We start from the raw sequence: 27,839 nt of genomic DNA, 5'->3' as shown, positions 1-27,839 counted from the left end.
CATGAGAGCCGCCACAGCAAAGGAAAACCCTGAGTTACCTCTGCTGCAGAGGATAAGTTCATTACAGTTACCAGCCTCAGAAATTACAGCTGAATAAATGCTTCACAGAGTTCAAGTAACGGACACATCTCAACATCAGCTGTTCAGAGACTGCGTGAATCAGACCTTGATGGTCCAATTGATGCAAAGAAACCACTACTAGGACATCAATAATAATAAGAAACTTGCTTGGGCCAAGGAACATGAGCAATGGACATTTGACTTGTGCAAATCTGTCCTTCGGTCTGATGAGTCCAAATTTGAGATTTTTGGTTCCAAACGCCGTGTCTTTGTGAACAGATTATCTTCGCATGTATGGTTCCCACCGTGAAGCATGGAAGAGATGTGATGTTGTGGGGGTGCTTTGCTGGTGACACAGTCTGCAATTTTGTTTAGAATTGAAGGCACACTTAACCAGTATGGTTACCACAGCATTCTGCAGCGATACGCCATCCCATCTGGTTTGCGATTAGTGGGTTTATCATTTGTTTTTCAACAGGACATTGACCCAACACACCTCCAGGCTGGGCTATTTTACCATCAGCTGCATCAGATGACCTGGCCTCCACAATCACCTGACCTTAATCCAATTAAGATGGTTTGGGATGAGTTGGACCGTAGTGAAGGAAAAGCAGCCAACAAGTGCTCAGAATATGTGGGAACTCCTTCAAGACTGTTAAAAAAGCATTCCCCATGAAGCTGGTTGAAAGAATACCAAGAGTGTGCAAAACTGCCATCAAGGCAAAAGGTGGATACTTTGAAGAATCTCAAATATAAAATATATTTTGATTTGTTTAACACTTTGGTTACTACATGATTCCATGTGTTATTTGATCCTTTTGATGTCTTCACTATTTTTCTACAATTTAGAAAATAGGAAATATCAAAATACTTGAATGAGTAGGTGTGTCTACATTTTTGACAAGTACTTTACTTAGAAATCATACAGCTGGTTTATAATGTCTTGATTTCTGCCATTTAACCTACACACACCTACACATGTATATAATATTATAGAGCTCACATTGCTTCTCAGCAGCAGGCAACACCATTTCATTTGTCATTTAGATTGATGAATAAGCTAGTTTCTGATTAGTTTTGCTATGAAGTCTCTAGCTGATAGTTTAATGGCTGAGATGTTGTTGATGTTGTTGAACCTTCCTCATAATGTTGATCACTTCATTGACTGAGATGCCACTCTGTTCCCATCCTCCCGGTCTTCCCTTTATGACACACTTTCCCCCTCTCCCCCTTCTATTTATCACTCCTTCTCCTTCCTCTTTTTCTCTCCTATCCTCTCTACCACTTTTCCCAACTTCTTCCCTTTCTCCCCTCCTCCCACCCCTCTTCTAATATCTCCCTCCCTCCATCTCTCTCCCTCCCTCTCCCAGGTAGAGGAAGTGATCAGTAGTGTCCGTGCGGTGTCAAAGTCAGCCCTAAAGGAGGACTCCAAGCCCAAGCAGGATACTGACGGGGCTTTCTATAACTCCCAGAAGTTCGAAGTGGTATGCTGTGGCAAGGTACAATAATTTAATTTGATATGAATCAAAGCTATATATCTTTTAAGATAGTGATGTGAGAGAGAATACAGTAGACGGCACACGTCAAACGTGTGATTTATGACCCTATGTCCGGGTGACGTGTGTATGCCTATATATGGCAATCCTGTCAGAACATCCTGGCGGGAAATTATCACGTGGTTATGCCCATATATCGGCATCCTGTTCCTGTTCTCACACATTAGAGTGTGTGTTAATTTATGCATATATTGCATCTATTCCTTTGAAGTTGTCATGATGATTGATGTGTAGGAACATTTCTGGTTGAACTGGGGGGGATGTGTTTGAACATTTCAAAGAGTATGGCCCCCACCCCCTGTTTTATTGACCTTAGGTCTGTTGTCTATGAAACAGGAATGTCCGTGGGTATTGGGGGGACCAGACACATTATAAATAAGCCCCAGAACAGCACAAGCGCCCCAGAACACTAAACAATAAATTAAAACTAAACCCAAAACACTAAACAAGAAATGTAAAATAAATCCAGAACATTAAACCATAAATGATGTCTCCTAGGCCAATTCTGGGTGTACTATGTGCCTCGTGTCAAGAACCCAATGACAAAAGTATCAAGAACATTTTGTGTGCGGCCCCTGAATGTTTTAAAGGAGTTTTGGATACGAGTGATGGAAACATGTCTTATATGTTCCAACCGGAGGATTCAACTGTGAAGATTTTCACAGACAGCGGCCCCAACCCCCTTTATCAAGCAAATCCCTGGAGATTTTCTCCTGCGCTGCGTATGAGAGAATGGTTTAAGATACGGCTAGTGCTATGTCAGATTGAACAAGTCCTGAGTGGTACATCCCTGCCCGGCTACGCATTGGAATGAGGAGGTGTGCGGGCGCAATAATTTGAAAGCCATAAGAATCTCTTCAATGGCATGTAGCCCCGACTCCAAAGTGACAATTTTAGCATGTGAACAATAGGACAAATGCCACAAAATCTGTTAGTTCATATGCATTTTCCAAAGCCTTCAAGGATGTGAACTGTTTTATGACTGTCTTTAGCTTTAAGTGGGGATGATTATCGTATATTCCTAACCATGATGAAAAAGCTGGACAATCATTTCCAAAATCGTGATCAATTACGTTGCTGGGTGCTTCTATCCTTAAGACATACCCATGGTCTACATGCAAGATGTTTGATCTATCTAAGGAATGAAAACTTACAGAACATGGAATGGGTGGGATATCTAACGATCAAGAGAGCCGGTCTTGACGATAGTGAATTGGAAGCGGATGGATGTCAGGGCTATACCATTATCTGTAAGAATGGAATAGTAAAATTGTATGTATTAATTATAGCATGTTTTAAAATGTCTGTACTAAATATTTTGAATTAAATCTAGGTTTTTAAAATTGTATCTCACCGTAAAAGCCTGTCTGAGAAAAAAAGGCTTTCAGGAAAGACGGGTGTGTGCGTGTGCACACCCCCCAAGCTGTTTCCCCTGATGATTTTGGAAGCAAAAGGCAATCCAGCCAGCCAGAATATGTGTAGACCGACCCCTGGTGTTTTAAACCTATGGTAACGGATTCGAGGAACGCGTACAGGAGCACACGGCGTTGATTCACCATCTCGGCACCGCCATGGACCGCGTCTGTCAGACGATGGATCATTGGGAGAGACAGGGAGGTCCTCCAGTACCTCCTCCAGCACAACAGGGGTCCTCACTACCCGTCCCTCCTGTACCCAGTTCCAGTGGGATGCATCTCCCCCTTCCCGGAGAGTATGATGGGACGGCGGCACGGTGCCAAGGCTTCCTACGACAGCTGAAACTCCACCTGGGCACCATTTATCCAGCTCCTTCGGGAGGGAGAGGGTGTCCGCCCTCGTCTCGTGCCTCTCAGGGAGAGCTCTGGAGTGGGCCAACACCGTGTGGGGAGAAGAGATGCGGCATTTGATGACTTCATGGAATTCACCCCTGAATTCACCAGGCGGGTGAACATCTGTTCCACCTGAGGCAGGGGACGAGGTGCGCCCAGGAGTTTGCACTGGAATTTAGGACCTTGGCCGCCGGAGTGAGATGGAGCGCCCTCATCGAACACTACTGTTGCAGCCTGAGCGAGGATGTCCGTCGGGAGTTGGCCTGCAGGGATACCACTCTTACCTTCGACTTGCTGGTGGACATGTCCATTCGGCTGGATAACATGCTGGTCACCCGCGGACGTCCAGAGAGGGCTCTGTCGATTCCATTTCCCAGCACCACCGCTCCGGTGCCTATGGAGCTGGGAGGTGCTGCGCACAGGGAGACCGGAGGAGGGGCTTTCATGTGTACCATCTGTGGCTGCAGAGGTCACACTGCTGGTCGGTGCCGTGTTGGCTCCTCTAGGGTTCGAGGCAGCAGGAAGGGCACTCTGGCGTCACCCCAGGTGAGAAGGCACCATTTTCACCCAGAGCCCTCTGTTGCACACATGTTTTTGTTTGTTACTTTTCATGAGTTTTCCCTGCATTCCCAACATAAGGCGCTCATTGATTCAGGCGCGGCTGGGAATTTCATTGATAGATCATTTGCCCATAGTTGTAATGGTCATTGGTGGTGGAAGAAGGTGAGGACCAAGGTGCAGCGTCATACGTGTCCATATTTATTAAAATTAAAACAGAAATAACAAAATAACAAAGAGAAACAAACGAAAACAGTTCTGGCTGGTGCAGACACACAACAGAAAATTGTGAAAACAGAAAATAATCACCCACGAAACACAATAGAAAACAGGCTACCTAAAGGACTATGGTGGAGTGGGGTCCACGTCCCGCCACCGCGGACAGACACCCACCCAAACCCTCCCCTATAGGTTTAGGTTTTGCAGCCGGAGTTCGCACCTTTGGGGGGGGGGGGGGGTCTTTGTTTTAGTATGGTCAGGGCGTGAGTTGGGTGGGTTGTCTATGTTAGGTTTTCTATGATTTGCTATTTCTGTGTTTGGCCTGGTATGGTTCTCAATCAGGGACAACGATGGACAGCCCTGACCATACTAAAACAAAGACATAACAAAATAACTAAGGTCAGAACGTGACAATAGTTTAGGGATAACAATCGTTCCCGTGGATGTGCCCTTCCACGTTCACACCTTAGATAGTCTACCATTAGGGTCAGGGTTGATTAGAGGGGTCACCACTCCTTCGGACATGGTGACTTGGGGGGGTCATACGGAGAGAATTAGTCTTTTTATTATTGACTCCTGCGTTTCCCGTGGTGCTGGGCCTATCCTGGTTAGCTTGTCATAACCCCACTGTTTCTTGGCCACAGAGGGCTCTCACAGGGTGCTCACAAGAGTGCTCAGGTAGGTGTTTAGGGGTTTCTGTTGGTGCCACTACGGTGAAGAGTCCAGACCAGGTCTCCACCGTGCGCATTCCCCCTGAATATGCTGATTTGGCTCTCGCCTTTTCTAAAAAGAAGGCCACTCAATTACCACCTCATCGACGGGGCGATTGTGAGATAGATCTACAGGTAGGCGCTGCACTTCCAAGGAGTCACGTGTATCCCCTCTCACAGGCGGAGACGGAGGCTATGGAAACATATGTCTCCAAATCCCTGCGTCAGGGGTACATTCGGTCCTCCACTTCACCCGCCTCCTTGAGTTTATTTTTTGTGAAGAAGAAGGAGGGAGGTCTGCGCCCGTGTATTGACTAACGGGGTCTGAATCAGATCACTGTGAGGTATAGTTTCCCGCTACCACTCATAGCCACAGTGATAGAGGCAATGCACGGGCTGCACTTCTTCACCAAACTAGATCTCAGGAGCGCTTATAACCTGGTGCGTATCCGGGAGGGAGATGAGTGGAAGACTGCTTTCAGTACCACCTCTGGGCACTATGAGTACCTCGTCATGCCGTACGGGTTGATGAATGCTCCATCAGTCTTCCAAGCCTTTGTAGACAAGATTTTCAGGGACCTGCACGGGCAGGGTGTAGTGGTGTATATTTATGACATTCTGATATACTCCGCTACATGCGCCGAGCATGTGTCTTTCGTGTGCAAGGTGCTTGGTCGACTGTTGGAGCATGACATGTACGCCAAGGCTGAGAAATGCCTGTTCTTTCAACAGTCCATCTCCTTCCTAGGGTATCGCATTTCCACCTCAAGGGTGGAGATGGAGAATGACCGCATTGCAGCCGTGCGTAATTGACCGGCTCCCACCACTGTAAAGGAGTTGCAGCGGTTCTTAGGGTTTGCCAACTACTACCGGAGGTTCATCCGAGGTTTTGGTCAGGTAGCGGCTCCCATTACCTCACTGCTGAAGAGGGGCCCAGTGCGCTTGCAGTGGAACACCTGAAAGCTCTGTTTACCTCGGCTCCCGTGCTGGCTCATCCGGATCCCTCTTTGGCGTTCATAGTCGAGGTGGAAGCGTCCAAGGCTGGGATAGGAGCTGTGCTCTCTCAGCGCTCGAGTACGCCACCGAAGCTCCACCCCTGTGCTTTCAAATCGAGGAGGCTCAGCCCGGCAGAGCGAAACTATGATGTGGGGGACCGGGAGTTGTTGGCTGTTATCAAGGCTTTGAAGGAATGGAGACTTTGGCTTGAGGGGGCTAAACACCCTTTTCTCATCTGGACTGACCTTCGCAATCTGGGCGAGGAGACTGAACCCTCGCCAGACAAAGTGGGCCATGTTTTTCACCTGTTTTGTTTTCACCCTTTCTTACAGACCATGTTCCCAGAACGTGAAGGCAGACGTCCAGGCTGTATGACAGAGAGGAACGGCCCATGGAACCCACTCCCATACTCCCGGCCTCCTGCCTGGTGGTGCCGGTAGTGTGGGAGCTGGATGCGGACATTGAGCGGGCGTTGCGTACAGAGCCCGCTCCCCTTCAGTGTCCCGCTGGGCGTCTGTACATTCCGTCTGCTGTCCATGACCGGCTGATTTATTGGGCCCACATGTCACTCTCCTAAGTTACACCCCTTACCCGTTCCACAGCGGCCATGGTCACACCTGTCAATCGATTTCCTGACCGATCTTTCCCCATCACAGGGAAACATCACAATCGTGGTCGTTGTGGATCGTTTCTCTATGTCCTGCCGTCTCTTCCCTCTGCCCAGTTTCCCTACGGTCCTACAGACTGCGGAGGCCTTGCTTACGCACATATTCCGGCACTACGGGGTGCCTGAGGATATAGTGTCTGATCGAGGTCCCCAGTTCACTTCAAGGGTCTGGAAGGCTTCATGGAACATCTGGGGGTTTCGGTCAGTACCTCAGGGTTTCACCCTGGTGGACGACTGGTTCCTGCGTGCGGAGGAAACATGGGACGACGCCCATGTTCACCTTCAGCGCGCCGTGCTGCGTCAAGAAGTTGGCGCAGACTGTCACCATAGTTAGGCCCCGGTGTTCGTACTGGGGGACCGGGTCTGGCTATCGACCCGAAACCTGCCCCTTCGCCTGCCCTGCCGGAAGTTGAGTCCGCGGTTTGTGGGGCCATTTAAAGTCCTGAGGAGAGTGAACGAGGTTTGTTACATGTTACAGCTTCCTCCCAATTACCGCATTAACCCCTCGTTCCATGTGTCTCTCCTCAGGCCGGTGGTGGTTGGCCCACTCCAGGAGTCTGAGGTGCGGGAGGTTCCTCCACCCCCTCTGGACATCGAGGGGGCCCCGGCATACTCCGTTAGTTCCATACCGGATTCGAGACGTCGGGCGAGGGGCCTTCAGTACCTCGTGGACTGGGAGGGGTATGGTCCGGAGGAGAGACGCTGGGTTCCAATGGAGGACGTGTTGGATCCTTCCCTGCTGTGAGAGTTCCACCGTCTCCATCTGGATCGCCCTGCGCCTCGTCTCCCGGGTCGTCCCCGAGGCCGGTGTTGACGCGCTGCTGGAACCGCGCATCCGGGGCGGGGGTACTGTCATGACTTCTGCCGAAGTCAATGCCTCTCCTTGTTCGGGCGGTGCTCGGCGGTCCACATCGCCATTCTTCAAGCCATCGCCGATCCATTTTTCCACGGTAAATTTACAGACTGGGGTGGGGGAACCGATAGTAACGGTATTGTTTAGAGAAGAAAACAATGCTATAAAACTCCAGAGGTCGGTCTAGACATATTCTGGCTGGCTGGATTGCCTTTTACTTCCAAAATCCTCAGGGGAAACAGCTTGGGGGTGTCTTTAGTGACACCCTGTATGCATACTGAACCACTAGTACTGGTGTTGATTAGAAATAACATTGTTTTTAAACCCAGAGGGCGGTCTAGATGTGTACAGGGATGGCGGATGGCGGATACCTTTTGAGCCCCTACAGCCCAGGAAATAACACCTGCTGTGTTTGACGACAACCTGTGTGCTAATGACACAAGCACAATTGTAGAGACGCACACACAACCCACACAGGCTCACACACTTTTTGAGGGGGGTAGACAGATATCTAGACAGAGAGAGAGAGAGAGAGTGAGCCTTAACTTCTTGACGCAACCCATCCCGTTAGTGCTGAATTGCAGAGCGCCACATTCAAATAATATTACAAAAAATATTTATATTCATGAAATCAGAAGTGCAATATAGCAAAACACAGCTTAGCTTGTTGTTAATCCAGCTGGCGTGTCAGATTTTTAAAATCTCCTCTACAGCGAAAGCAATCCAAGCGTTTGTGTAAGTTTATCGATCACTAGACAAAACATTATGAACACCTAGCATCAAAGTAGCTTGGTCACGAAAATCAGAAAAGCAATCAAATGAATCACTTACCTTTGATGCTCTTCAGATGTTTGCACTCATGAGACTTCCAGTTACACAATAAATGTTCCTTTAGTTCCGTAAAGATTATTTTTATATCCAAAATACTTCCGTTTGTTTGGCGCGTTATGTACAGAAATCCACAGGCTCGATCGGTCACGACAACGCAGACAAAAATTCCAAATAGTATCCGTAATGTCAGCTGAAACATGTCAAACGTTTTTCATAATCAATCCTCAGGTTGTTTTAAAAATATATAATCGATAATATATCAACCGGCACTGTCTCTTTTTCAGTAGGAGAGGGAGAGTCTATGGCTGCCCCACTGTGTTGCGCAAGCAAAACTCATGAGAACACCCAGCTATCCACCGACGCAATATCTTTCTTGCTCATTTTTCAAAATAAAGGCCCAAAACTATGTCTAAAGACTGTTGACACCTTGAGGAAGCGATAGGAAAAGGAATCTGGTTGATATCCCTTTAAATGGAGTGAAGGCAGGCTATGGAACATGGAGCTTTCAAAATAGAAGCCACTTCCTGATTGGATTTTCCTCAGGCTTTCGCCTGATATACTCACATACAATATTTTTACAGTTTTGGAAACTTTATAGTGTTTTCTATCCTAATCTGACAATTATATGCATATTCTAGTATCTGGGGCTGAGAAATAGGCAGTTTCAAATGGGTACGTTTTTTAGCCAAAAACGAAAATACTGCCCCCTACACGCAGGTTAAGTGTCTTCGGTTAATATGTCCCTCAATTGGGCATTATTTCCCTATTTATGTAAGCTGCACTGAAGCACGTCTGGTACTGCCCTCACAGTATATACAGTAGACACAGAACACAGACATAAACACGTTTTGGAGTTGAATTGCACTGGTCTGCCAGTAGATGTCGCCAGAACACAACCCCAAACACAGGCATAGAAAGACAAAATAAGGCACATTTTTCCTTCCAAGGAATTCTCACTTTTTGGCCCAGTGGTCATTAATCCATAATGTAGGCCAGTAAAAATCTGTGAGCTGAGGTCAGATCTGAGGGATCACAGGGATTTAGGAATGACCCAGATTTGGTGAGACCCCCTAGTTAATGTTAAAGGAAATCAGGGAACATATATGGTCTTGAAATGTTTTGACTCTCTTTTTACACAGGCACACAAGCAAGTAGATATGCGTGTGTCCGCACACACACACAACCACTCAGTCAATCATTCACCTACTATATTTTCCTATATCATTATTCTTCTAAAAACATTGTCTTGATGCACTCTGTATCCACCTACCCCATGTGATTGTCTAAAACCATCCGTTCTCCTTTTTTTCCTCCCAGATCCAGAGCCTGGATTCCAACATGGAGAACTTCTTGTCCCGCAAGTCCAAGATGAAGCACATGATTTGCTCGCTTGAGCAGGAGCGCCAGTCCTACCAGAAGACTATTCAGCACATGCGCTCCTCCCTGGCCAAACAGCAAGTCCAAGTCTGCTGCCAGTGAGCCCTGATTGGGCGAGGAGAGAAGGGGAAAGGCGCCCGATCTGGAGGTCTGGAGAGAGAGACTCTGGAGAATAGACAGAGAAAGGGAGACAGTGGTTACAAACAAATTGAGAGGATTCTGACAATGGATTTAATTTATTTGAATTTGAAAACAAACTTCACTGGCACAGATTAACTTTATGAGACTGTTTAGCCATACATGTTTGGGTCCTGTATGTGTGGATGTGTTGTCATTTCACGACAGGAAATGTAGTTCCAATGGGATGTCGCCCTTTTGACAGACAGACTGACAGATAGCACAGTTCCCAAACTATCTTCTTACAAACCACACACCATAGTTGAGGAGGGCAAAGGGGAGATATTGGGGCAGCCGTATGGGAGGAACGGACAAGTTTTTCATGTTTTATTTTTCAACTTGATTAAGCTTGAATCAACCGATGGAGCAATCCCAAGAATGCAAAGCCCTTCCATCTAGCATTTCAGACAGGCTCAATCAAAAACAAATACTACTTCAACCTAGGTTTGGGTCATCAAGTCCAATGTCGATGACAACGTCTGTGTTCCAGCCATGGCTTTGCTGAACACTGATTAATATAGCATTTGTGCTTTTCTTCAGATTTTAAAAATACTTCAAAATTATGAATGCGAATGTCATTTCCCCTCCAAACAGTTTGTGTCATTGGGGTATGACATAACCAGGCAACTGTTGAGGTCTATGTAAAGTAGCTACATGTCGGGGTTGAGAATCACATCTAGTTTGCCTTGTTAACACATATGTTCTTTACATGTTTCGTTTTTGTGTTTCTTTTCACAAAACACACAGTCTACAAAGGAACTGAGGCAGCTGCAGCCGTGGCGCAAGAGAAACCAAATGCTTACGGCTTCAGTGGTTTCAGGAGGAAGCGCTTCACCCCAAACCTGAGACAGGATGTGAGGTGGTCTCCCTCGCCATCGCGTAGCAGGATTAACTCTCTTTTTTGTCACATTTAAGACTTCCACTATGGTTGACTCACTCATCCTCTGATACACTTTCTGGGTCTGGGCCTATCATGACATGATTTATCTGAAGTGAAATACAGCTGACAGATGTATTTTGAATGTGCTGTGCTGTGCTGTGCTGTGCGCGCGTCCACAGGAAACAAGAAGATGGTTCTTGTTCAATATAAAGATGGTTAGGCTGGAGAACATACCTGAGTTAGCTGCCACTGAAGGTCCACTGGGTGTACTGCTCACACACACAGCGAGAGACCGGCTACTGACCTCATGGAAAAACACAGGATGGTCCACACACACACACACACACACAATACACATACACACACACACACACACACTCCAAGTGGACATATAGCCTATTTGGGTCATTGTTTTATGGATTATTTATGTGAATTGCTTTCTGAAATGTTAAAGGGGCAATCTGCAGTTGTTACATCCATTTTTGGACTTATAAATGAATGACGTGTCCACATTGATTCATAGAAATATAACTTATAAATGCCTCACATGGTTAAACTACAATGTTGATATCATAGATGGTCAGTCCTTGCACCGATAGCTCTGTCTATGAATTTGAGAGGGGTTACATTTCTCCAGCCCCATCCTGCTGATTGCCGCTTTAAAACCTTTATTTTTGATTGTCTTTCTGTCAATCATTGCGTGTGCACAATGTAGGACCAGTCATTTTTCAAAACTTGATGCGAATAGCAATCCTTCTAGATACTTTGAATTTGGCGACTGCAGCCGGATCCACACTTTTAAGGTTGCCAAAGCCTATCCAACATGATCCTTCATAATGTGACCATCGAGGTGACATCATTCACAGCAAACTAATACAAATATTACACGTTGATTTCTTTGAAACAAGGTTTTACCACAACCTTATCACACCAACGTGACACACCCACACACAACTGAATGGTGATGTGTTTTTCTATATCTGCTTCAAATTCAGCAGCATATCCATAGAGATGGCTGACACAGGCTTCTCTTATTCAACAGCTTCTTAGTCAGCATTGGGTATCTTTGGCTTTCTCTGGACACTTTTAATGTAACAATTCCCAATGGGAAAAAACTGAGTTAAATCAATGTTTCCACGTTATTCTTTTTATTTTTTTATGTGATGAAGTTGAGTCAACGTGGAGAACAGATTGGACTTGCAAAAATAATCACTGTAAAGGAATTTCGTATTTCTTTTCACCCATCTTTTAATTTTTCACCCAACTTTTAACCTACATCCAATGACATGGTGAATTTTTCTGTTGATGTCATGTTGAATTCACGTTAGTTGCTAACTCAACCAAATATACAGTTGAAGTCGAAAGTTTACATACACTTATTTTGGAGTCATTAAAACTCATTTTTCAACCACTTCACAAATTTCTCATTAACAAACTATAGTTTTTGCAAGTCAGTTAGGACATCTACTTTGTGCATGACACAAGTGATTTGTCCAACAATTGTTTACAGATCGATTATTTCACTTATAATTCAATGTATCACAATTCCAGTGGGTCAGAAGTGTGCATACACTAAGTTGACTGTGCCTTTAAACAGCTTGGAAAAATCCAGAAAATGATGTCATGACTTTAGAAGCTTCTGATAGGCTAATTGACATAATTTGAGTCAATTGGAGGTGCACCTGTGGATATATTTCAAGGCCTACCTTCAAACTCAGTGCCTCTTTGCTTGACATCATGGGAAGAAAAAAAAATCAGCCAAGACCAATTCAATTCAAACCAAATCAAAGTTTATTTGTCACGTGCGCTGAATACAACAGGTGTAGACCACAAGTCTGGTTCATTCTTGGGAGCAATATCCAAATGCCTGAAGCTACCACGTTCATCTGTACAAACAATAGAACGCAAGAATAAACACCATGGGACCACGCAGCTCTCATACCGCTCACGAAGGAGACACGTTCTGTCTCCTAGAGATGAACGTACTTTGGTGCGAAAAGTGCAAATCAATCCCATAACAACAGCAAAGGACCTTGTGAAGATGCTGGAGGAAACAGGTTCAAACGTATCCATGTCCACAGTAAAACAAGTCTAATATCAATAGAACCTGGAAGGCCGCTCAGCAAGGAAGAAGCCACTGCTCCAAAACCGCCATAAAAAAGTCAGACTACGGTTTGCAAATGCACATGGGGACAAAGATTGTACTTTTTGAAGAAATGTCTTCTGGTCTGATGAAACAAAAATAGAACTGTTTGGCCATAATTACCATCGTTATTTTTGGAGGAAAAAGGGCGTGGCTCGCAAGCCGAAGAACACCATCCAACCGTGAAGCATGGGGGTGGCAGCATCATGTTGTGGGGGTGCTTTGCTGCAGGAGGGCCTCATTCACTTCACAAAAAATTGGCTTCATGAGGAAGGATAATTATGTGGATATATTGAAGCCACAACTCAAGACATCAGTAAGGAAGTTAAAGCTTGGTTGCAAATGGGTCTTCCAAATGGACAATGACCCCAAGCATACTTCCAAAGTCGTGGAAAATGGCTTAAGGACAACAAAGTAAAGGTATTGAAGTGGCCATCACAAAGCCCTGACCTCATCGTATATGTGGGCAGAACTGAAAAAGTGTGTGTGAGCAAGGAGGCCTACAAACCTGACTCAGTTACATGACCTTTGTCAGGAGCAATGGGCTAAAATACACCCAACTTATTGTGGGAAGCTTGCGTGAAGGCTATCTGAAACGTTTGACGAAGTTGAACAATTTAAAGGCAATGCTACGAAATACTAATTGAGTGCATGTAAACTTCTGACCCATTGGGAATGTGATGAAATAAATCACTCTCTCTACTATTATTCGGACATTTCACATTCTTAAAATAAAGTGGTGATCCTAACTGACCTAAGCCAGGGCATTTTTACTAGGATTAAATGTCAGGAATTGTGAATAACTGAGTTTAAAAGTAGTTGGCTATGGTGTATGTAAACTTTTGACTTCTACTGAACGTAGACTGGTCACTTTAATAATGGAGCACTAGTCACATTAATAATGTTTACGTACTGTTTTACTGATTTCATATGTATATAAACTGTATTCTACTTTATTGTAGTTATTTCCCGCCCCCCTACATTTGCCCTAAAATGTATATAACTACTGACCACAACCACACATCTTCTGACCGCACACCTTCTGACCACTCAACTGCTGACCTGTTTTACCCTCAACAAGCACTGTGATTGTTATTTGACCCTGCTGGTCATCTATGAATGTTTGAACATCTTTAAGAACAATCTGGCCTTAATGGCCATGTACTCTTATAGTCTCGCACAGCCAGAAGAGGACTGGCCACCCCCCAGAGCCTGGTTCCTCTCTAGGTTCCTACCTTTCTAGGTAGTTTTTCCTAGTCAACTTGCTTCTACATATACATTGTTTACTGTTTGGGGTTTTAGGCTGGGTATAGCACTTTGACATCTGCTAATTTAAAAACGGCTTTATAAATACATTGATTGATAGTTGTGGTCACTCTTCACCCTCGTCATAATTTTTTCCCTCTGTGTCTGTGAGTATACATAAAAGTAATGGCTCTGTTTGGGCTGCTCAATGATGACACAGAGAGCTGTTAGCAGACAGCTAGACACTTTGTCACTCAACTCAAACAGCTGTAACGTTTTATTGGTAGGGAGATATTCGTAATCTGCTCTATCCAATCAGAGGAGTACAGCCCACCCTTCTCTTTAGAGACAGGAAAACTAGCCAGATAAGTTATTTAAAGCACAGAGCATGATCCTGCAAAAGGAGGACGCAAGCTGGAAAGCGTTAGAAATCTTCCCTTTATCATTCCAGGTCGTCCAGACTTGGAAATATTTGAAATCTTAATGCTAGCTGTTCGGTCTGAAACAGATTGACAAATCATGGGAATTTGAAGAGCTATGAAGACATTCATTCCTGCGAGTCAATTGTTGCTAGGCAACAGTAGCTTTGGCAACACTGCTCCTGTACGGCTAAAGAGTGTGAGAAACATGCTAACTTACAGTACGTTTGTGCTTTAATATTAACTAAATACTGCACTCTGACCCACAAAACTTATTTGCTAGGTTCATGATAGTATTGCTAGACAAAGCAAGGAAAATTAATTTCAAAGTTTTAATGGAATTTGCAGCTGTTGGTAAATAATTAATCTGATAGCTTCTTACATGATTTACTGCAGCTACAAAGATAGTAACGTAAACTCACCCCATTCCGTACAAATGTGCGCAACCGCAACATTCAAACGAGGCTACAAAGAAAACTAATGGACTGTAGTGACTGTGTTGACTTCAAAATCGGGGGTGTGAACTAGGTTTCTATTCAGCATTGATTGACATGGTAATCGCTCTATAGTATTGGAGAAAAGTTGAAAAACGGACCCTCCGTTACATTGTGACGTGTCATGTGTCAAATGTACAGCATTGATAAAGCAACTCTTTCTGACAATCTCTTTCCACCAGGTGTAGCACTTCTATCATCCAAGAAATGGACAGTGACAGGGGTAAGGGGGGGAAACCTAGTAATTTTTTTGTCATCATTGCATGCAATCATCATTCTCAAAGCTGCTGTTTACTTCTAAGATCACTTGAGCACCGCCCTAAAAACCCGATTTCAAATTCGACACAAACCTTCAAATTGATATGTAATGACACATTATATAAACTCTTTATAGTGTTTTATTTACATATAATGTAAACATATAATGTTGATGTCACAGTGAGGCCTTTTAGAATCTTGATGGAGGACAAAAAAAGGGCAGAAAGTTTATTATTATATAAAGTATAAAAGTTGTATTCATGACCATTCTGTGTGTTTTTAAATTTGTTAGCTTAACTGGTGTAGGAGTAGCATGTGACTTTACTTTCATTAATCTGATGACTGTTATTAATTGAATCAACTAACTATGTTTAATAATTGTTACCCGATTTAAATTAATCATGTACAGTGCCTTGCGAAAGTATTCGGCCCCTTTGAACTTTGCGACCTTTTGCCACATTTCAGGCTTCAAACATAAAGATATAAAACTATTTTTTTTTAAATAAACATATCCAGGTGTTAGAATGGCCAAGTCAAAGTCCAGAACTGAACTGAAAACTGCTGTTCACAAATGCTCTCCATCCAACCTCACTGAGCTCGAGCTGTTTTGCAAGGAGGAATGGGAAAAAATTTCAGTCTCTCGATGTGCAAAACTGATAGAGACATACCCCAAGCGACTTACAGCTGTAATCGCAGCAAAAGGTGGCGCTACAAAGTATTAACTTAAGGGGGCTGAATTATTTTGCACGCCCAATTTTTCAGTTTTTGATTTGTTAAAAAAGTTTGAAATATCCAATAAATGTTGTTCCACTTCATGATTGTGTCCCAATTGTTGTTGATTCTTCACAAAAAAATACAGTTTTATATCTTTATGTTTGAAGCCTGAAATGTGGCAAAAGTTCGCAAAGTTCAAGGGGGCCGAATACTTTCGCAAGGCACTGTAACAGTTAACTCATTAGGAATTTGGGGCACCACGAGTGGTTGTTTAAAAGTTACCATCGCCACAATTAAACTCTAAAGGTCTTTACCTATCATGTCCATAAAACAGTCAACGTATTAATTATAACCTTATTCTGAACAGTCGTAACCTCCTGCATCTGGAAAAAAAATGGCCTTACTTATGATTCAGTATTACACAAATTGGTTTAATTATTTATTTACTTTCTAATTAAATGATAACAGGATGAACATAACCACTTAACACATTAAAACAAGTAAAATCAAATCAAATGTTATTGGTCACATTGTTAGCGGATGTTAATGCGAGTGTAGCGAAATACTTGTGCTTCTAGTTCTGACAGTGCAGTAACATCTAACAAGTAATCTAACAATTCCCCAACAACTACCTAATTCACACGAATCTAAAGGGGTGAATGAGAATATGTACATATAAGGATCTGGATGAGCGATGGCCAAGCGGCATAGGCAAGGTGCAATAGATGGTAGAAAATACAGTATACACATGTGATATGAGTAATGTAAGATATCTAAAAATTATTAAAGTGGCATTATTTATAGTGGCATAGTTTAAAGTGACTAGTGATCAATTTATGAAAGTGTCCAGTGATTGGGTCTCAATGTAGGCAGCAGCCTCTCTGAGTTAGTGATTGCTGTTTAGCAGTCTGAAGGCCTTGAGATAGAAGCTGTTTTTCAATCTCTTGGTCCCAGCTTTGATGCACCTGTTCTGACCTCGCCTTCTGAATGATAGCAGTGTGAAGAGGCAGTGGCTCGGGTGGTTCTTGTCCTTGATGATCTTTTTGGCCTTTCTGTGACATTGGGTTCTGTAGGTGCCATGGAGTTGTTTGCCCCGGTAATGCGTTGTGCAGACCGCACCACCCTCTGGAGAGCCCTGCAGTTGAGGGCGATGCAGTTGCCGTACCAGGCAGTGACAAAGCCCGACAGGTTCCTCTCGATTGTGCATCTATAAAAGTTTGTCAGGGTTTTGGGTGACAAGCCGAATTTCTTCAGCCTCCTGAGGTTGAAGAGGCGCTGTTGCGCCTTCTTCACCACACTGTCTGTGTGGGTGGACCATTTCAGTTTGTCAGTGATGTGTACGCCGAGGAACTTAAAACTTCCCACCTTCTCCACTGCTTTCCCTTCAATGTGGATAGAAACTGCATAAGTGTTGCTCTCCACTTTCAAAAGGATCAAGTTTTGAAATCAGTGGAATTGGAGTGTGATAGCTAAAGAGATGGAGAAAACACCTGTCTCCGGATTATATCTTTAAACTAAGGGCAACCGTGGTATGGCATTTCTGACAGGGAGACGCATCCATCATGCATAATGATGTATACAGGTAAGATAGTCTAGCGTTAGCTAGCTATATTTTCAGATATTACACATTTCTAATTTTGACAGAAAGTGGTTTCATTTCAAGCTGAAGTGTATTGTTAGCTATCTAGCTAACATTAGCTGGCTGGCTCCCTAGCTGACATTATTATTGGTTTCCCAGAGCCGTTTGCATTTCTAGTTAGAGCCTAATGTGCGCTAGTAGCTAGTATTGGACGTGGCTGTTAGCTCCCAGTACTGTGGCATTGTTGGCACTTTGTTCATTGTTGTTTGACTAACTAAAGTTAGCTGGCTGGCTCGTTAGCTAACGTTATATGATACGTGTGATCTTAAACGTTGTTTACCTAGATAGGTTTGTTGTTTAGCTAGCTAGCTATATGTCTTAAGCTAAAATATACCGTTAGCTAACGTTAGCTGGCTGGCTTCCTAGTTGACGTTATTATTTATTTCCCAGAGCAGTTTGCTTTTCTAGTTAAAGTATAATGTCAGGCATTGTTGGCACTTCGTTCATTGTTGTTTAACTAGCTAAAATTAGCTGGCTGGCTTGTTAGATAACGTTACGTGACGTGTGTACAACACCCGTTGAATATGGCCAGTGTCAGTAAACGTCTGCAAAGAAGCAGAGCTGGTTAGGCTGTTTTCATGTTATCCAGAGGTAACTAAATTATCGGCCAGAGCCTCAAGTGTGTGCACTGAACGCTCTGAAAGCGAAACGAGATGGGTGGGGCTAAAGCTTAAAAGAGGGTGTGAACGATGCTGAATGGGTGTAGACAAAGAAAAGCTCTTCACTAGATACCAAAGCATTCAAAGGCGATTTTCTCAAAAGTGAGTTTACAAGTTGATCAACTTTCAGAGCAGAATAACTTTCCCATTGTTCCTCAAATGCAGTTTATGATATAGCATTTTGTATCTCTGAGTCTCTTTTATCCAAACTCCATTTCACATTTTGCTACATAAACCGAATCCAGGTGGTGAGTCACATGGTCATTTTCACGTTTTCATAAATTCTTAGAATGTTTGGGAATTACGTATACTAAGGAATTTGTTAAAATTGTATAGTAATATAGAGTGGAAAAGATGCTGTGCGACAATCAGAGCTACAGTAGGCCATCATACAAACAAACCATTTCCCACACTGGCATGCCATCAGTCACTTTGAACTGGACTGTGTTTACAGGCACTTGCAAAAGCGTGACTTTAGATCATTAGAACACATTGACCAAAAGCAACAAAATACACCTGAATTGATTTCTGCAAATACAGTGGGGAGAACACACTGCTGATTTTGCAGGTTTTTCTACTTACAAAGCATATAGAGGTCTGTAATTTTTTTCATAGGTACGCTTCAACTGTGAGAGACGGAATCTAAAACAAAAATACAGAAAATCACATTGTATGATTTTTAAGTAAATAATTTGCATTTTATTGCAAAACATAAGTATTTGATACATCAGAAAAGCAGAACTTAATATTTGCTACAGAAACCTTTGTTTGCAATTACAGAGATCATAAGTTTCCTGTAGTTCTTGACCAGGTTGCACACACTGCAGCAGGGATTTTGACCCACTACTCTATACAGACCTTCTCCAGATCCTTCAGGTTTCGGGGCTGTCGCTGGGCAATACGGACTTTCAGTTTCCTCCAAAGATTTCCTATTGGGTTCAGGTCTGGAGACTGGCTAGGCCACTCCAGGACCTTGAGATGCTTCTTACGGAGCCACTCCTAGTTGCCCTGGCTGTGTATTTCGGGTCGTTGTCATGCTGGAAGATCCAGCCACAATCCATCTTCAATGGTCTTACTGAGGGAAGGAGGTTGTTGTTCAAGATCTTGCGATACATGGCCCCATCCATCCTCCCCTCAATACGGTGCAGTTGTGCTGTCCCCTTTGCAGAAAAGCATCCCAAAGAATTATGTTTCCACCTCCATGCTTCACAGTTGAGATGCTGTTCTTGGGGTTGTACTCATCCTTCTTCTTCCTCCAAACACGGCGAGTGGAGTTTAGACCAAAAAGCTATTTTTGTCTCATCAGACCACATGACCTTCTCCCATTCCTCCTCTGGATCATTCAGATGGTCATTGGCAAACTTCAGACGGGCCTGGACATGCGCTGGCTTGAGCAGGGGGAACTTGCGTGCGCTGCAGGATTTTAATCCATGACGGCGTAGTGTGTTACTAATGGTTTTCTTTGAGACTGTGGACCCAGCTCTCTTCAGGTCATTGACCAGGTCCTGCCGTGTAGTTCTGGGTTGATTCCTCACTCTCCTCATGATCATTGATGCCCCACGAGGAGAGATCTTGCATGGAGCCCCAGACCGAGGGTGATTGACCGTCATCTTGAACTTCTTCTATTTTCTAATAATTGCGCCAACAGTTGTTGCCTTCTCACCAAGATGCTTGCCTATTGTCCTGTAGCCCATCCCAGCCTTGTGCAGGTCTACAATTATCCCTGATGTCCTTACACAGCCCTCTGGTCTTGGCCATTGTGGAGAGGTTGGAGTCTGTTTGATTGAGTGTGTGGACAGGTGTCTTTTATACAGGTAACGAGTTCAAACAGGTGCAGTTAATACAGGTAATGAGTGGAGAACAGGACAGCTTCTTAAAGAAAAACTAACAGGTCTGTGAGAGCCGGAATTCTTACTGGTTGGTAGGTGATCAAATACTTATGTCATGCAATAAAATGCTAATTAATTACTTTAAAATCATAATGTGATTTTCTGGATTTTTGTTTTAGAGTCCATCTCTTACAGTTGAAGTGTACCTATGATAAAATATTACAGACCTCTACATGCTTTGTAAGTAGGAAAACCTGCCAAATCGCAGTGTATCAAATACTTGTTCTCCCCACTGTATGTATGCCTTTTACATTTTTGGAACTTTACATTCCTATTGATCAAACAACTATGAAAAGGAAGGCTCTCTCTCCCTCAATTATGCACACCAATAACAAGAAGTTCAACAACTAATGCTAGCCAGAGCAAGGTGAACTCAAATCTAACGAAGGAACATTAGACAAACCCTCAAACTTTTTCAGCTAGTTTGGCATCAAAATTGAACTGATAAATGATGGGTAATTCTAGCTTTCTCATCCTTCTGCAGCTTGCCTGCCAATGCATGCTTGTTCCAACCAAGCACCCAAGCTAACTGGCTAAAGTTGGTTGGCTTGCTAGCTAGCAACTTCAAATCCAATTGTATTTGTCACATGTGCCGAATACAACAACAGGTGTTTGTGAAATGCCTACTTACAAGCCCTAACCAACAATGCAGTTCAAGAAATAGAGTTAAGAAAATATTTACTAAATAAACTAAAGTTAAAAAATGTAATCAAAAAGAAACACAAGAAAATTACATAACGAGGCTATATACCCCCTGTATATAGCAGGTATATAGCAGGTTATATAGCAGGTTAGTCGAGGTCATTTGTAAAATGACTATGCATAGATAATAAACAGTGAGTAGCAGCAGTGTACAATAGTCCAGTTGGCCATTTGATTAATTGTTCAGCAGTCATACTGCTTGGGGGTAAAAGCTGTTAAGGAGACTTTTGGTCCTAGACTTGGTGCTTTGGTACCACTTGCAGTGCGGTAGCAGAGAGATGAGTCTATGACTTGTGTGACTGTAGTATTTGACCATTTTTTGGGCCTTCCTCTGACACCGCCTAGAAGATAGGGCCTGGATGTCAGGAAGCTTGGCCCCAGTGCTGTACTGGGGTGTACGCACTACCCTCTGTAGCGCCTTAGTCAGATGCCGAGCAGTTTCCATACCAGACTGTAATGCAACCGGTCAGGATGCTCTTGATGGTGCCGTTGTAGAACGTTTTGAGGATCTGGGGACCCATGCCAGGTGGGAAAGGGCAGTATGGTGTGCAATTGAGATTGCATCATCTGTGGATCTGTTGTGGTGGTATGCAAATTATAGTGGGTCTCGGGTTTCCGGCATGATGGTGCTGATGTGAGCCATGAACAGCCTTTCAAAGCACTTCATGGCTACTGATGTGAGTGCTACGGGGTGGTAATAATTTAGGCAGGTTACCTTCGCTATATTGGGCACATGGACTATGGTGGTCTGTTTGAAACATGTAGGTATTACAGACTCAGTCAGGGAAGACACTTGCCAATTGGTTCGCTCATGCTTTGAGTACACGTTCTGGTAGTCCGTCTGGCCCTGCGGCTTTGTGAATGTTGACCTGTATAAAGGTCTTTCTGACATCTGCTACGGAGCGCGTGATCACACAGTCGCCACACAGTCGTACTTCCAGACACAAATAAGAGAACACCTCACTCTGACCATTTTACTTGCCGTAGCAGAGCTGGTTAGGCCGTTTACATGTTGTCTAGAGCGTTCTTGACTAACTATAACGTTTTTTGCCTATGTTTACTGACACTGATCATATTCAGCAGGTGTTGCGCATTCGTAAATTAATCAGTTGTTCTGCACGTCTGTAGCCATGACGTGCTTTGAAAGGCTGTTCATGGCTCATATCAACACCATCATGCCGGAAACCCTAGACCCGCTCCAAGAGAGCTCTGAAATCAGAGTAGATAGCCAGAGTAAATTTGCGAACGCAAAATATAAGCTACCTGGATAACAGTCGTTCAAGTGCTTGCTAGCTAAACAAATGACACCTGCATCTCTAGCTGTGTATAGCCACCGAAAAACGAAATGAGGGGAAAAAATCAGTCACTCACCCACTCCTCCAATGGTAAGACATTACATTCTCCTAGCAGCTAGCGAGCTAGCCATCTAGCTAATTTAAGGCTCCATGTTTTTAGCTTGCTACAAAAATATTTATGCTAGACTATTACCCACGATATGATTGACTTTATCATTGCCTTTGCTAGTTTGATCGTGTTGACATTAGTTACATTTGTCCATTTTCTAACCAGAGGGGTTCAGCCCACCCTTCTTTTTAGAGAGGCAAAATAGCCAGTTGAGTTATTCAGAGCATGGAGCATTACCCTGAGAAGGAGGACGAAGCTAGTGAGCATTAGCTTTCTCTCTCATTCTTACTCTCTCTCTCTCTGTTGTACCTTAGGGGGTTAATTGCTCTCTCTCTCTTGCTCTCTTCTTCCTGCCTCTCGCTCTCTCTTGCACTCTCTCTAGCTATCTTTCTCTCTAACTCTCTCCCTGTCTCTCTCTGTCTCTCTCTCTCTGTGTGTTAAACATGATACACACCAAACACCATCTGTATGCCTCTAGACCTGATAAATGTACACACACCACAAGCACACAGAGACTAGGTCTTTCCTTTTCCGGGGGATCGTCCAATTTCTGCAGGTATTTTGTCTGTCCTTTCCTTTGCCGGTGAGTCCATGTCTCTGATGCAGACCCTCAAACAGGGTGTTTTGTTTGTGACTTACCTGTACCTACTGTGTGTGTCTGTGTGTGTGTTCTGGTGTGTCTCTATATGCTCATGTACAACTCTTCCTACACTAAAACTTGTTTTCTATTTGGTAATGTCGGCCACAACATAGAAAAAAAGAAACAGAAACATAGAATGCCCACCCCACATCACACCCTGACCTAACCAAATAGAGAAATAAAACGGCTCTCTAAGGTCAGGGCGTGACACAATTAGCCTATCAAAAGCTTCTAAAGCCATGACATAATTTTCTGGAATTTTCCAAGCTGTTTAAAGGCCCAGTCAACTCAGTGTATGTACAAGTTTGACCCACTGGAATTGTGATACAGTGAAATAATCTGTCTATAAACAGTTATTGGAAAAATTACTTCTGTCATGCACACAGTAGATGTCCTATCCGACTTGCCAAAACTATAGTTTGTTAACAAGAAATGTGTGGAGTTAAAACGAGTTTTAATGACTCCAACCTAAGTGTACTTTTAATAACTCCAACCTAAGTGTACAGTATGTAAACTTTCGACTTCAACTGTATGTAGGACAAGCCGTGATCACAAGATAGTATAAACATATAAAGTGGGTGAAACAGTACGTAAACATTATTAAAGTGACCAGTTTTCAATGACTTGATATACACAGGGCGGCAGTCTCTAAGGTGCAGGGTAAAATATGGGATGGTAGCCCGGCTAGAACAGTGACTAAAGGTCAGGGCAGGGTTCTGGGCGGAGGCCAGCTGGTGGTGACTGTTTCTCAGCCTCTCTGACTCAGCTTTGATGCACCTATACTGTTTCTGCTTTTTAGATGGTAGCGGGGTGAACAGACCATTGCTCGGTGGCTGAGGTCCTTGATGATCTCCTTGGCCTTCCTGTGACTCTATGTGCTGTAGATGTCTTAGAGGGTAGGCAGTGCGGCCCTGGTGATGCATTGGGCTGACCGCACCACCCTCTAAAGAGCCCTGCGATTGCGGACGGTGCAATTGCCAGTGATATAGCCCAAAAGAATGCTCTCAATGGTGCATCTTTAGAAGTTTGTGACGGTCTAGGGGCAGAATTTCTTCAGCCTCTTGAGGTTGAAGAGGTGCTTTTGCGCCTTCGCCACGCTGTCTGTGTGAAGGGACCTTTTCAGGATGTCAGTGAGAAACGATGAACTTGAAGCTTTTGACCCTATCCACTGTGTGTGACAGATGAATCCACCTGTCGCAGCTGACGTGGTGGGTACCGCGTGAATTCCCAGCGACAGCGTTGTATTCACTAGACCAACAGATGCAGAAGGGCTGAAATTGTGGGATTTCTTATGTCAACTTGTCAAATAAGAAACGTCTGCTTCCTTTTCCATTGCAAAACCTTTACTACATATTTCTATGACGTGAACTAATGAATATGTCTGGTAAACACGTTCGGTGCTCCTGCTTTGAAAGTGGTATTGTGATGCCACACCAGATTAAAAAGTCGCCATACATTTTCCGGCAGCTTTGAGTTGCACTGTAAATGTGTTATTTGTTTGAACACAGATGGATGCGGGAGAGAGAAAATATATTTTTAACTGACATCCTTACTTGTAATGTATGTTTTATGTGACTAGGACAATGACCAAGTTATCGCTCCTTCCGCCCAAAGTGTGCACTTGTTCACTACCCTTCACTGATTTCAGAGGAAATTAGTGGTATATGAATGGTATAATTCTTGGTGGAAACTCCCACTAGCCCTTGCCTCCACCAATCCAATGCTTTCAGATTTGTGTGAAGTAGTGAAGGAGCGCACACTTCAGGAAAAATTTGATATTATTGGGAAATACAGCCCTACTGTGGAAAATGACTATAATAGTTACTTGATGCACATTCGTATTCCAGGTGAAATAGGATATCAATGTCTCGTTGGTACAATCATTTATGCATATGAGCCAACTAAGTAGAGTAAGATAATCGAATGCCTGTCTAATCAGCAAGGTATTTGTGGTGGTTGTGGTGTAAGTGAGTAATTGGTGGTCGGAGTGTGTGTGTAATGCGAGGTGTGTTTATAATACAACGTTTCTCTGTGTGCAATGCTTAAACGTGTAATAGTTGTGTGTTCGCTCTCCCCAACAAACACTTTCAGCCCAACCCAGTGGAGTCAGAGTGTGCTGCATGTGTGTGTGTGAGTTTCTCTGTGTGTGTGCGTAATGCGTGGTCTGAGTGCGTGTCTGTGTTAAGTGAGGTGTCTGCATACGGGTGTGAGTGCATGGTGGATGTGGAAAATGAATGGAGCCTTTCACTTCTACTGCTTGTCTCCCCGGGGGTGAAAGACTGGTTGCCATGGTTATGTTGGAATCCTGCCACTAATGGGTGGGAGTTGTGTAGCTCTGGCAATTTGACCCCTCTGTTTGTGTGGGCTTGTATTACTATCCGAGTGGGTACCTGAAATCCCCAAAAGTCCCCACAAGGATAGTAAAACAAGGAACATTCTCCCTCGTGGGGACATTTCTCACGTCCCCACTATTTTAATCTTTGGGATTAGGTTAAGGGGTTAGGTTAAAGAGGGTTTCTGTTTGTGCTGGGGTTATGAGTTAGGTTAAGGGTTAAGAGTTATGGAAAATAGGATTTTGTAAACAATAATTTTAGGTCCCCACAAGGATATGGAATGGAGCGCGGCATTCTGGCACGTGAGGTTGCATGTGTGAAAGCAGAGGTGCACAAATGTACGAACACAAGGTAAGTAGTTTGCCCTACACCCATACACTCAAACACAGATCCACCTAGTGTATACATTTACCGACATACTGTACATACATTGTGTGCCAACAAAACTACAGTAAAACAGTTCACCACCTTCTGTATACACTCACCACAGACCAAGGCTATTATAGTAAACTAAAACTAATGATAAAACTATTTAGTAAACTGAAATAAAATAACAAACTTGTTTGAAAAACTAAAACTATTCTGAAACTACTATGCTTGACTCCAAAACTAAATAAAATAAAAAACATATGAATTATGTTCTGTTTTATTTTCTATCTTTTTTTTTTTGCTTGGACCAAAACATTTATGGAGTTTTCAAATTTTATTTTAAATGGGGTTTTCAAGTTTCTGAATCTGGCAGGTCACGTTGACATTTACTTTAAAAGTAGACCGTGAAATGTTGCCATGAGCAGCACAGCAGATATTGGTACATTTCCCCTGCTCAGCCATTGCATGCGCAGCCGATGGTTGCGTACCACGTCATCGACTGTGCAGTCGGGCACCAGATTGCTATAACATGTCGGCCGTGTTCCTCTTCTCAGACGTTGCTGACACATGCCAGATCTTATGAATTCTAGATGGATATTTACATATCAGCTAACCATATCATATGGTATAGCAGTCTGGTGCCCTACTGCTCAGTCGATGACGTGGCACGCAACCATTGATCAATGCAACGTCTGAGCAGGGGAACGTGACCGTGGTTAGCTGATACATAAAGTACCTATCCAGGTATTTTTTTAAATACAAATCCAAAAAATACTTCACTAATAGAAAGAAAAACAATATAAAAACACAAAACTATAATAACCTTGCAACAGACAATTCTATACGTTGCACTTGTCTATACATAGCAGAAACACGTGCCTAGGTTTGACCAAGCTTAGTTTGCTATATATATCAATCCAAATTACCCTACAGTGTGTTACCCAATACAGTATTAACATACTATATTGTCTCCTTAGAACACGTAAAAAAAATGAAAAAGTGGCATAAGAATTTGTTCTTAACTGACTTGCCTAGTTAAATAAAGGTGAAAAATAAAATTGGTACAGTCAATAAAAGGAATATACAATGAAGTGATATTTAGAAATTCAGGGAAAACTGGAGTATGGTACATAAAGATATAACACACTTTAATGATGTATAATGAGGCAATAATGTTATATTTTTACAGCGTTATTGCAAAGAAAACAACAGGGCAATACAAGGAATGAGTTAAGTTGCTATACCTACCACCCTCAAAACTTCTACCACCACCCAGCCCATTTACCCTCAGGCTATTGGAATTATATCTGGCTACACACAACCATGCACAGAGCAGTGCACTGAGTGTATACTCTGATTTAAAGGGGAAGGTGGACCCATACAGATCATCTACAACACAAGGTTGATAACAATAGTTGGTCCTTAGAGATTTGTGATTATTATTGAGCACACACTACTCTTCATCATAATAAATTATATTTCCTGTTATATTGCCTTTTTAAGCACACTTGTTTCCGCATGGATCCTTTTAAGCGCAGAACACAACACGGAACACAGCTACAGTCAATGTTTGCACCTTTTACATCGCTGAAGACAGCGAAGACAAAATCGTTTATGTCATGTACTGTCATGTTGTGTCTTGTCTCTGTCCTTTCCCTTCACCCTGTCTCCCTCTGCTGGTCGTTGTTAGGTTACCTTTTCTCCCCCGCTTTCCCCCAGCTGTTCCTTGTCTCCTCTAACTACCCATTCACCCCGTTTCCCACCTGTTCCCTTTTTCCCTCTGATTAGGTCCCTATATCTCTCTCTGTTTCTGTTCCTGTCCTTGTCGGATTCTTGTTTGTTGTGTTTCATGCCTGAGCCAGACTATCGTCATGTTTGCTGTAACCTTGTCCTGTCCTGTCGGAATCTGCCGGTCTATCTGAGCCTACCTATGTTTGGTTATTAAAGAAGCTCTGTTTAAGTTAGTTCGCTTTTGGGTCCTCATTCACTCACCATAACAGTTTAAAAGTTATGCTCAATATTACCGGAGCTATAATTTTCCTTTCTGCTGTGGATTTGTGCGCATGTCGTATTAACCCTCCTGTTGTCTCGGCGGGTCAGAGTGACCCCGGGCAGGGTTACGAGTTGATCCCCCGTGTCTGTGTGGGTCAGAGTGACCCCGGGCAGGGTTACGAGTTGATCACCCGTGCCTGTGTGGGTCAGAGTGACCCTGGCAGCCTTAGCAAGGTGTATGTTGTAA

At 43.5% G+C, this 27,839-nt stretch overlaps 1 protein-coding gene and 1 long non-coding RNA gene across 2 annotated transcripts in view; both read left to right on the top strand.

Moving 5' to 3' along the window:
- LOC149984574 (uncharacterized) overlaps positions 1–27,839 on the top strand; it is a 245,839-nt gene that overhangs the window by 148,740 nt on the left and 69,260 nt on the right. The gene's annotated exons all lie outside the window — the stretch shown is intronic.
- Positions 3,188–9,854, top strand: LOC149984575 (uncharacterized). The gene is made up of 3 exons (XM_090230523.1): positions 3,188–3,241; positions 3,536–3,970; positions 9,576–9,854. Exons 1-3 carry the CDS (start codon positions 3,188–3,190, stop codon positions 9,735–9,737), a joined length of 651 nt encoding a protein of 216 aa, XP_090086649.1. The 3' UTR covers positions 9,738–9,854.

Source organism: Oncorhynchus mykiss, chromosome 3, assembly GCF_057628025.1.
Source record: "Oncorhynchus mykiss isolate SJ-2025 chromosome 3, ASM5762802v1, whole genome shotgun sequence".
NCBI classification, from domain to species: domain Eukaryota; kingdom Metazoa; phylum Chordata; class Actinopteri; order Salmoniformes; family Salmonidae; genus Oncorhynchus; species Oncorhynchus mykiss.
The sequence above is the reverse complement of the archived record's forward strand: the minus strand, read 5'-3'. Positions and strand labels throughout refer to the sequence as shown.

Bases quoted from the DNA above. Each gene is read 5' to 3' on its own strand.
- LOC149984575 (XM_090230523.1), top strand. From the start codon at position 3,188: ATGGACCGCGTCTGTCAGACGATGGATCATTGGGAGAGACAGGGAGGT. The intron at 3,242-3,535 runs GTACCTCCTCCA...TGAATTCACCAG, and splicing joins AGAGACAGGGAGGTCCTCCA to GCGGGTGAACATCTGTTCCA. The intron at 3,971-9,575 runs GTGAGAAGGCAC...TTTTCCTCCCAG, and splicing joins GCACTCTGGCGTCACCCCAG to ATCCAGAGCCTGGATTCCAA.